An 11,823-nucleotide genomic window follows, 5' to 3' on the forward strand; every position below is an offset into this window, starting at 1 on the left:
ATTAAAATTAATAAAATTTAATAAAAAAAAGAATTAAATATAACTGAGAAAAACAGTTTCAAAGAGGTAAATACTAATGCAGGAAAGATGCCTTTTCTTTCCTGGTCAAGTACTTTACATGACTAAAGAGAGAAAATAGAATTCTAGGACAAAGCTACCAGTTTTGCAAGCTGTTTTGCAGTTTGGATGCAACTGATATCAGTTTTACAACTATACCACAGGTCTGAATAATCCTGAATCTATTAATACCACCCACATTATGGAGCTCTGGTGGCCTAGTGGCAAGAAGCTGTGCTGCAATCGAGAAGGCACGCAGTTCGAGGCCACCAGCTGCTCCACAGGAGAATGAACCATCTCCTCCTGAGCAATTAACTGTCTCTGAAAACTCACTGGAGGGTCAGCTGTGGGTTGGTTCCAACTCTATGGTAAACAACAGCAACTCAAGGAAATGACACAATGTTGCTTGCTGAAACTGAAGAAGACCTGAAACACTTGCTTCAGAGAAGGTTCAAGTCTACAGTCTTCAATATGGACTGAAGCTCAACATCAAGGAGACAAAGATTCTCATCACTGGACCAATTGGCAGCACCATGATAGATGGAGAAGAGATTGAGGTTGTTAACAATTACAGCATATTCCGCTCGACAATCAACATCCTTGGCACCAGCAATCAGGAAATCAAAAGACAAATTACATTGGGAAAATTAGCTGTCAGGGACCTCTCCATAGAGATGAAATACCATAATGTCAGTCTAGAGACTAAGGTATGCCTGATCCAAGCCATGGTCTTTACAATTACTTGCTATGCATCAGAAAGCTGCACAATGACTAAGGATGACAGAAGAATTGACGCCTTCAAGTTGTGTTGCTAGAGAAGAGTCTTAACAATACTATGGACCACCAAGAAAATAAATAGGTATATCTTAGAAATGGTGAAATCAAGTTTCTCCCTAGAGGCTTGGATTTTGAGGGTCCATCTCACATACTTTGGGCATATGGCCAGGAGGGACTGATCCTTGGAGAAGGACATCATGCTCAGAAGGGTGGAGGGACAACGCAGGAGAGGAAGACCCTGGATGAGATGGATACAATAACTGGGGCAATAGGGTGTTGGAATCAGTGAGAGTGGCTCAAGACAAGGCAGATTTCAGAGCTGTTTTATGAGTCACAGGCGACTCGATGGAAGTTAACAACAACAACAACAACAACAACAACAACTATCAGGTGGATCGAGCTGACTGGGAATTACCATCACCACAATTCGGAGTGGAATTATATATGCAGTGAGGAGATCTGCACTGCCAGCAGTTATGGACATTCTAGCCCCACCCACTGGGAATCTGGTCATCATCAAAATAAGTCCAGCAATGTCCACTAGAAGTTAAGCCCCAGTTTGATGGAAAATATCTCTTGATCTTCTGTCTCTGTATCCTTAGCTCATCTCCTAAGGTGACTGTAGGTTAAGTTAACCTTAGTATCCTGAAGGGCATTCCCTGTTGAAGCTGTGCTGTGGAAATGCTAACCCCAATAAGGCAGGAAGCAAAATTTTGCTCAACATATATTCCTCCTTTCAAGCAAAAATCACCCAGGTGCATTCAGATAGTCTCATTTTAATCCCGAGTGTTCAACCGGAGACAGACAATCCACTTTAACTGCAGTTCTTCAGGAGCTTTCTTAACTCCATGTTTGAGAGCAGTGGGAGTAGTCAGCAGAACTTCTCAGGGGCCAGTCCACTTCTTTAGCTAGGTGAGAGCTCCATTTTTTTGAAGGAGTTATCTCAAAGCTAGAAGGGTGTAGGTTACCTGTAGAGGAGGAAACAGACCTGGGCAGAGCACATTTTTAGGTACTGAAAGGGCTTGGTGAAGGTGCTGCTCATATTTGTGCACATTCACATCATGAGTGAGGTCGGGAAGAATGCTAAATAAGGGAAGTCACCTGGAAAGGTGTCCTGAACACAAGTTTATATGGGCTCAATAAGAGGTTGTAGGGCAGCACCTGACCCTGATGGGAAAGTGTCTCCTGAAAGAGCTTCTCTGAGGTAGAGTTGACTTTCTTTACCTTTCTTGATGACTTACATCTCCAAGGGTCTACATTCCATTTGCAGATGTTTGCTGGCCTGCTGAGGAACCTTGGCTATTAAGTTACTCAACTGCCACTTTGAATGCTTTTTGGAAGTCCAAGTCTGTGGTGATTTCTCTTAGAAGGATTTTCTATACCTCTGAGCCTGCTCCATTCTGGTGGCTTTGACCCAGTCAGAAAACTTACCCACAAAAACCAATAAGTATTTGAATCCTTGATGAGGAAGCATCTGAGGGGTGAAGTCAATCTGCCTTCAGAAGGTGAGTCACCCTGAAACTGATGGAGCCCAGCCTTCTGTCTCATTTGTTTTGGGATTGTTTTTAGGTGGGTCAACCACAGCAGGTGCCCTAGATGACTTTTTACTAGCACTTTGCCTCTGAGCCAGGGTTTAACAAACTCAGCCTGTGCTTCTTGCCCACAGTGTCATCTCATAGATGTGTTTAAAGAGCACAGGGGCTCATTTCCTTGGAACTAGAGCCTCCTTCTCCATTCACTTTTCATCTTTAAACTTCTTTCTCAAATCCTTTCACTTCGGTCCAACTCACACCCTTTTACTGAAGCCAGTACTCAGTCAAGTCCATTGTTGTTATGGACTGTTTCATCAGCACTGACTCATAGCTGACCCTCAAGCAGGTTTTCAAGGCAGTAAACCACACACGAGGAGACTGTATCCTTCTTCCATGGAGTGGCTGGTGGATTTGAACTGGATGCCTTTGAATAGTTGGTGCATCTCCTTACCCCGGGGCCACCAGAGTTCCTTCAGTCAAATCTACATGGGGACTAAGAAGGCTACTAACTGCCTTTTTCCAAACTTACCGATTAGCCAACAGTTCCAACAGAAATGTCATCTCCCCCTATTCAAATACCCAGGGAAGTGCATTCCTGCCACCTCCCAGGGGGAACTAAACAACACCCAACAACCAGAGTATTTCTTGGGCATTTTTAATGCCATTACTGTCAGTTACTAAAAGCCCCCTCCTTCCCATAGAGCTCCATGCGTACGTAGGGTGAGATGAAAAAACCTAGAGTCTATGAATCTGTTCTCAGTATTTCCTTCTGACAATTCTAGAGCTCTGGTTAGTGCAATCAGCTTGACTTTTTGAGCAGAGGTTTCTAGTGAGGGAGCTATTACCTTCATCAGCCACATGCCCTGCTCTCCAAGTCCCTCTCTCCACATAACTGCTCCCATGCACGAATAGAGTCGAGTCCACCAGGCACAACAGTGGGTCAAACAGATCAGGTTTACGTAGACCGGAAAACACTTGATCACTTCTGTGCAGTCGTGGTTCAGACCCTCCCTCAGCCACATCACAAAGATGAGTGATTGAATTTAGCATTACCACAACTTTCAGGGTAACATGGGGATTTTCTAGCAGGATGATTTTCCACCCTTTCTGCTGTGAGCCACAGACTTCCTTTCTGTTGTAGGAGGGAGATGAATTGGTGGGGAACATGGACTTTAAAAAACAAAACCAAACAATAAAATACACAGCTGAGGAAATGCCAAACTGTCTTCCAGAGTGGTTGTACCATTTTACTATCCCACCAACAGTGTATAAGAGTTCCTTTCTCATCCAATCATTTTCAACATTTATTACTTGCTGTCCTGTTAAACTTTGCCACTGCCACTGGGGTGAGATGTTTGATTTGCATCTCTCCTATTGCCAGTGATTTTAAGCATTTCTTCACCACTTGGTTGGCTATCTCTCTGGATGGGGTTTGGTTTTTCCTAATAGAGCCCCCACTTTTTTATTTGGAGATTTACTTTTTTGTACCTTCAGTGATGCACCTTCTATCATTTTTCCTGCCATAGCACACACTTGTCATTGGATCACACATTGCTTCACTTGGCACTGTTGGGGTTGTCTCCATAGAGGTGAACAGCTTTGTCTCATACTGTAACCAGAATGAGCCTTCTCTCATCACTATTTAGTAGCATAGTTAACAAAGCTTGAATATTTGCCTAGTTAGAGTTGTGCCAAGTAAAAATAGCAATTGTTAAATTTATCATTTTTAGTAGGATCCTCTTGATAAGAGAATACCAGAAAAATGTCTATTTGTTCTTTATTGATTATGCAAAGGCATTTTGACCATGTGGATAATAGAAAATTATTATTAACATTGATAAGAATGAGAATTCCAGAGTACTGAATTGTACTCATGCAAAACTTATACTTAAACCAAGAAAATGTTGTCTGAACAGAGCAAGGGAACATTGTATGGTTTAAAATAAGGAAAGGTGTGCATCAGAGTTGTATTCTCTCTCCATATCTATTTAATCTGTATGCTGAGAAAATCATTCAAGAAGCTGGATTCTATGAAGAGTACTGTAGCATCAGGATTGGAGGAAGACTCATCAACAACATGAATTATGCAAATGGTAAAACCTTGCTTACTGGAAGTGAGGAGGACTTGGTGCCCTTGCTGCAGAGGATTAAGGAGTGCAACTTTCAATATGGATTACATCTCAACATCAAGAGGGAAAAAAATCTCACCACTGGACCAACAGGCAACATCATGATAGATGGAGAAAGGATTGAAATTATCAACTATTTCATCTTACTTGGATCCACAATCCAAGTACCCCATTTGTAACCACTTAGTACCAGAAGTCAGGAGATCAGAAGATGTATTGCATTGGGAAATCTGCATTCAGAGACTTCTCCAAATTACTGAGGAGAAATGATGTTAGTTTGAAGACTAAAATATGCTTGATTCAGGCCACGGTCTTTTCTATCACTTGCTTGCGTCTGAGAATTGGACAATGAATAAGGATAACAGAAGAAGAATTGACGCCTTTGAACTGTGTTGTTGGAGAAGAGCACTGAATGTCCCATGAATACCAAAATAGCAATCAGATATGATTTGGAGAAAATGAAACCAAACTGCTTCAAAACTTTGTTCATATACTTGGAGCATCTTGTTAAGAGAAGCGTTTCCTTGGAAAGCAACATCATACTTGTAAAAGTAGAGGGTTTCCTTGCTGTTCTTTTTCAATTTGCTGGAGATATTCAGTTAGAGAGTCAATAGTCTGTTTTTCCTGTCTTTTGATGTGTTTGTTTATTGCTATAAATTGACCTCTGATTACTGCTTTGGCTGTTTCCCAGAGGTTTTGGCAAGTGGTGTTTTCATTGTCATTAGTTTCAAGAAATTCTTTAATTTCATTTTTTATTTCTTCTACTACCCAGTCATGTTCAAGCCAAAAAGTGGAAGGTTAGTGAAAAAGGAAAATCCTCAGTCAGTTAGATTGACACAGTGACTACAGCAATGAGCTCAGGTGTATCAGAGTTGATGAGGATGGCACAGGATAGGACAGGGTTCAGATCTGTTGTTTGTAGGGCCACCATGAGTTGTATTTGACTCTACGGCACTTAACAACAAGAGTAACTTAATAAGAAAGAATCTAATTCTTCTAGGTCAACAGATCCAAGGTGGGGAAGGAGTTTATGTGCCTGGTGATATCTGGTGGGTGGTCAGCCTGAGGAAGTATGTTTTGCTTAACCCCTGCCCATGTTCCAGGTAGCTTGCAGCCTAAAGATCTGCCATGCCAGGTGTGAAATGGAGAGACTACATCTGTTTTCTCCAGCTGTCATGTCATGTAAGGAGACACCATATCACCACTAGATGTTGCTGTTACCACAGGATTGGTGCCACTGTTTGGGCACTGGCCCTTTACATCGTCGTATCCTTCTCCAAGTTAAGATTGTAATCGTTACTGGGGAAGAGTTGGAGTTCCTCAGATTTTTGGTTGCCTTTGTTGAGTGATCAGGTTCTTTCCCTTTCTGCACTATTAGGTGGATTTCCTTTGTATTTGTGGCTTTGTTGTGTGGGATCATAAAAGCTCGTACAAAAGGAATCTCATAATTTTTCTGACCTTTGACATAATGATTCTAAGACAATGTAAAAATTTAAGGATCCATTTAAAGACGTTTTTCACCAAAACATAACTTACACATAGTCCAGGCTGTAGTATAGTAAAACAAAATCCTTTGCTTAGTCATAAACTAACATCTGTAGACAGGCCAGTAAGATAGAATTCTCCCTAACAGGTTTTTATCTAAAATGGAAACTTTTGCTCCCATCCTTGCTGTGAAGAACCCACCTTCCACCCTTACACTTAATCAGATCAGATACAGACCAATAAAGATGAAGGTACATCCAGGAAAAGAAGCTTCTGTTTTTGCCTGTGTCCAGTGGTTGTAACAAGAATATGCACAAGCATGCAAACAGAAAACAGACACTTTAGTGTAGCAGATGGTGTGAGAGCTTTCATGTCTGCTACAAATGTAGGATGGAACAGAGCTTGTGTCACTTGCTCCCAGGTGATTGACCACATAGGCACAGCCATGTGATTCCCAGTTCCTAGTTTGGTTAAACAGACAAAGGTTAAACAGACAAAGGTTTTACCACGTATGTGATTACTAGATAAAGTGCATGGATTTGCAAAGGCTTTGGGGGACCCCAAGAACTCACCCTTGAGAGATCAGTGCCTTTCAGATGTCTGAGGTTTACGATGCCCAGACTCCCTTATCAAGCCACCTCAGAGACCCACAGGAAGCAAAACCAAAAGATGCTTTTACCTACCAGGTGAGTCTGAGATCATCCCACCAGAGTCTCCAAATATTACTGGACAAACAAGTGGTCCTTCCCAAAGTTGCAAGGCAAGATAAAGGACTAAGAAGGAATTTTGCTTTTTCCATATACTTTGAGGATCCAGAAGACAGAGCTATGTTGCTGTCTTCCAGATCTGTGAATAAAGTATATGGACAAAGCAATTCTGTTTAAGGTCTATATCTGGCCTTGCAACTGTGGAAAGGATCCCTTGTTTGTCCAGTAACACATACTTTGGGCATGTTCTCAGAAGGCACCTCTCTCTCTCATTATGGTTGAGTCAGAATTGACTCACAGCTTTGAATAAGAACTCCCTTTGGTGGATTTCTCAAGCTGTAAATTGTATAGGAGGGATTGCCCATCTTTCTCCCTGTCAAGACACTGGCGGATTCACCAGACAGAAAAGCCTGGCATTTGGTTTAGCAGAGCAACTGCCCATAGATTATGCCACTATATCTACCTATAGTGGGAAAATAGTTCTATTTTTGGAATTTATTTATTTCTTGTATTTTGTACAATTATTTATCAATTTTTACCATTAACTTCTGCTTTTAATTTTTATAGTAATTACTATCATTACAAAACAATTACTGTCATTTCTAAAATGCCATTATTTTAAGGAATATTTTTAACAGTTCTTTTTATTGTGATTGGGTTTTCATTCAGCTGTTCTTACACATTTTGTTTTATAACATTAATTGTAATAAACACAAAATAATCACACTTTCCCCACTTCTTCCTTGTAATTTTGTTTTGTGTGGTTTTATTTTTATAATCCATCTCCTTTACTCTTCCTGGCTTCAAAGCTTCATCCTTGGGCAAATACTTCTCTCTTAATATTTTCATTTTTGTTGTTATGTACCATCGAGTCATCTGCTACTCATAGCGACCCTATGTACAATAGCCCTAAACCCTGCTCTACCCTTTGTCAACCCTATTGTCTCTGACATACCTACCCTCATTACCCTAGTTACTGAATCAATCCATTTAATCCAAAGTTTTCCTCTCTTGTGCTGTCCCTCCATCCTCTTAAGTATGATGTCCCTCTTTAAGGATTGGTAACTCCTTGCAACATGCCTAAGGTATGTCAGATGAAGCCTGAGAATCCTTGCCTCCAAGGACCAGCCTAGTTTCACCCTCCCCAAGACAAACACGTTTGTTCTGGCAGTCCATAGTATATTCAGTACTCCAGCACCACAGCTCAAAGGCATCACTTCTCCTTCTATCATTCCTAGTCACTGTCCAGCTTTCTGATTGTTAATAGCTTCAGTTTAGCAAGTAGTTGTAAAGACTATGGCCTGGATCAGGTGCACCTTAGTCTCTAGGCTGACATCATTGTTTCTCAGTACTTTGGACAAGTTCCTGACAGCAGACTTACCCAATGCAATTCATCTTTTGATTTCCTGGCCTCTGGTGCCAAGAGTGTTGATTGCAGAGCCAAGCAAAGTGAAGCTATTAACAATCTCAATCTCTATCTCTTTACCATCTGTCATGATGCTGCCAAAAGGCCCAGTGGTGAGAATCTTTGTTTTCTTGGTGTTGAGCTTTAACCCATACTGAAGGCTACAGTCCTACAGCAGCAAATGCTTCAAGTTCTCCTCAGTTTCAGCAAGCAAAGTTGTATCATCTGCATAATGCAAGTTGTTGATAATCCAAGTTGTTGATGAGTCTTCTAATCCTGATGCCACATGACTCCTGATAGAGCCAAGCCTTCCGGATGATTGATCTGTTCTGCATATAGATTGAAAAGGTATAGAGATAAGACACATCCCTGGTGTACACCCTCCTAATTTTGAATCATGCAGTGTTTCCTTAATCTATTCTGATGACTGACTCCTGGTCCAAGTACAGGTTTTGCATTAGCACAAGTGTTCTGGGATTACCATTCTCAGAGTCAGCCACAGTTTGTTGTGATCCACACAGTCAAATGCCTTTGCATAGCCAATGAAACACAGATAGACATTCCTCTGGTGCTTTCTGCCTTCAACCGAGATCCATCTGAAATTGACTATAATAGTACCTTATGTAGCTGATTATTTTGAAGACTGCATGCCTCTTTGGTCTTATTGGTTTCTGTCCTTTGACGGCCTGTTGTTTTATTGGAAGTTAAGCCATAGTGGCATTTGTTTCCTTGTTCAAGTAGTAACAAAAGACCACAGTCTTTAGGTTTCCACCATGCTCTATCAGACTATTAAACATGACTTTTTTTGTGTTGTTTCAATTTTTTTTTTAAATTTTTGTTCCTGCTTTTCAAGGAGAGGAGTGAATTTGGGGTGGGGGGGTGGGCGGGGAGAAAAGTGCAACAATGAATGAATGGAATTTCAAAGTCTCTGTAGATGTTCACTGACATTAATTTAAACAATTTTTTTGTTGTTACTTATTTCCCCACACTATATTGAAAATCTTCTATTGTGATCCCTTTTAGAATGGTTGGTGATGGTGGGCACCATCTAGTTCTTCTGGCCTTAGGGAAGTGGAAGTTGAGATTTGTGTGTTTCAGTAATCCAATGGTTCTGCATAACTTTACTTTTCTTCTCTCTTTGTTCCAGATGAGTCTCATCATTGCCCCTTGATGGCTTCTTGTAAGCTTGCAAGACCCCAGTCACTGATTACTAAAATAAAATGTAGCATATTGGCCTTATATACAGCATTATACCAATTCATCTTGACATCCCCAAAACCCATGGTTCCAGAACAAGCAATTGTTTCCCTTTGGGTGTTTGATTATGAGCTTACAAACATTGCCTCCCTGTTGACTGCATGAATGTATTTCCGCCATAATGTAAATGTGAAAATGTCATCTGGCAAACATGGGTGTATTTGCTTTTACCTATGCATATTTCTTCATCTTGCCTGTCTGTCTGCCTATATATCTGCTGTTGACTGTATTTCTTTTTTTAATTGAGATTTTAATGAAAGTTTATAAAGAACTTGGCTTTCTATTCGTTCATTGTTGCACATTTTCCTCCCTGCCGACCCCTCCCCTCCAATTAACTTTTCTTTTTGAAAAGTGAAAGAAAAATTCTTTCATTGTTATTCAATCCCTCCCCCTAAGTCCAATCCACTATGCTACCTTCGTTCTGGACTCCTGTCATAACAATAATACCTAATTATATATCCCTTTTAAACAGTTCTCTCTCTCATCTGTTTCAATTCAGTATACATTATTTATTCCATCTTTCTCAGTCTCCCCCCAACCCCTATGTCAGTCCTGTTTTATAACAGTGGCATTATGCAGTATTTGTCTTTTTGTGACTGAAATATTTCTCATAATGTCTTCCAGGGTCACCCATTTTGTGTAATATTTCATTAATTCCTTGTTTTTCAATGCCACATAGTAGTTCACTGTGTGAATATACCAGAGCTTCTCTATCCATTTGTTTGTTGATGGGCACTTGCGTTGTTTCCAACTCCTTGCTATTGTGAACAAAGCAGCAATAAACATGTATGTGCATCTATCTGTTTGGGTGGCACTTCTGGTTTCTTTAGTGTAATATTCCCAGTATTGGAATTGCTGGGTCAAATGGTATTTCTATTTGCAATCTTTTGAGAAAGTGCCATACTACCTTCCATAGTGGTTGCACTATTTTACACTCCCACCAACAGTGAATAAGGGTTCCAGTTTCTCTACAACTTTGTCAACATTTGTTGTTTGCTGCTCTGTTGAATTTTGCTATTGTTACTGGGGTGAGATGATATCTCATAGTTGTTTTGATTTGCATCTCTCTTAGAGCTAGGGATTTTGAACATTTCTTCATGTGTTTGTTTGCCATCTGAGTGTCTTCTTTGGTGAAATGACTATATTTCTTGTGTGCCTTTCCCTTCTCTAAGGTCTAGTGCTAATGATCCCCTTACTGTATCCATCACCTCCTTTAACTTTGTCCATTAAATATGTGTCTGTTATCTAACATATATTGTCTAATATCCATTGTCTATTAGGGAGCTTTGGTGGCTGTGGGCAAACAATTGAGATGCCAATCCAAAGGAAGGTTATTTGAATTCACCAGTTTCTCAACAAGATTATAGCAACCTCCTGCACCTATGTAATTTACAGCCTCTGAAAACTCACTGCAGAGTCAGCTACCAGTTGGTTCTGACCTGAGAGCATAAATTGTTGTTGATGATTATGACTTTATGACTGTGGCCTAGTCCATAAAGAGCTGTACTTCTAACACAAAGGCTGAAACTCTGGCATGCAAATCCACCAGTTGTTATTCTGGGAAAGATGCATAATCTCCTCCTGTGTTATTTACAGCCTTGGAAATCCACTGGATGGTTAGTTTCAAGTCGGTTTTGACTTGCTGGAAATGAGTTTAAGTTTTATCTGATTTATCTAATTTTTACTCCTCTCTCCCTCCTTTCCCATTCTTGCACAACCCAAAATCAAATATAGCAAAACAAAATAATACAAAGCAGGTTTTAGAAGCAACACATAACTTTAAAAGACACACACACTCTCACCCCAGGACACCATGGCACAAGCAAGTGACCAAAATACAGAATCATAAAAGCTTTCAGAGAAAGAAAGGAAATCACAATAAGGCTAGTTAAGTGCCATCTCAGGTTAAGAAAAATATTGAGTACTGAAACAATAAAGCATAAATAAAACACTACAATAATAAAAAGTAGATAATATAATGTTGGTTTGTGCTATTGGTTCAGAATCAAAACATAGCTGATCCCCCAGCTGTTTTTCAGAAAGTATAAATAGTACAAGTAAGATAATCTATTTTTCTCCCTTTGAGCAACTGATGGATTCAACCCACTTGTCTTTTGTTGGCAACTCCCCACTCACTAGATCACCATTATTTGCTCAGCAAACAGATTGAGTAGATAGTGAGAAAAGATACAAACAACCCTCAAGCTCATCTTTTATTATTTGAAACCATACAGTGTTCCCTGTTCTGTTCAAACAATTGCTTCTTGGCATATGGATAAGTTTCACATGAGCACAGTAAGTGTTCTGAGATTCTCATTCTTTTCAACTGTATCCATATTTTATTATGATCCATACACTTGAATATCTTTAGATGTTGTTGTTGTTGTTATGTGCCGTTGAGTCGTTTGCGACTCATAGCAACCCTATGTACAACAGCCCTAAACCCTGCTCTATCCTGTGCCAATCACATTGCC

The 11,823-nt window shown here is 40.2% G+C and overlaps 1 protein-coding gene across 1 annotated transcript in view; it reads right to left on the reverse strand.

Annotated features, from left to right (window-relative positions):
* Window positions 1-2,927, reverse strand: part of LOC102857275 (alpha-enolase-like) — a 22,238-nt gene extending 19,311 nt beyond the window's left edge. Inside the window, exons 1-2 of the mRNA XM_006902946.1 lie at window positions 2,896-2,927; window positions 1,803-1,917 (exon numbers count right to left, since the gene is read on the reverse strand). Coding sequence (XP_006903008.1) covers window positions 1,803-1,917; window positions 2,896-2,927 — 147 coding nt within the window. The remainder of the gene's footprint in view (window positions 1-1,802; window positions 1,918-2,895) is intronic.
* Window positions 2,928-11,823: the final 8,896 nt, after the last annotated feature.

Source organism: Elephantulus edwardii, unplaced genomic scaffold (assembly GCF_000299155.1).
Source record: "Elephantulus edwardii isolate Elephantulus edwardi_28Jun2011 unplaced genomic scaffold, EleEdw1.0 scaffold00475, whole genome shotgun sequence".
NCBI classification, from domain to species: domain Eukaryota; kingdom Metazoa; phylum Chordata; class Mammalia; order Macroscelidea; family Macroscelididae; genus Elephantulus; species Elephantulus edwardii.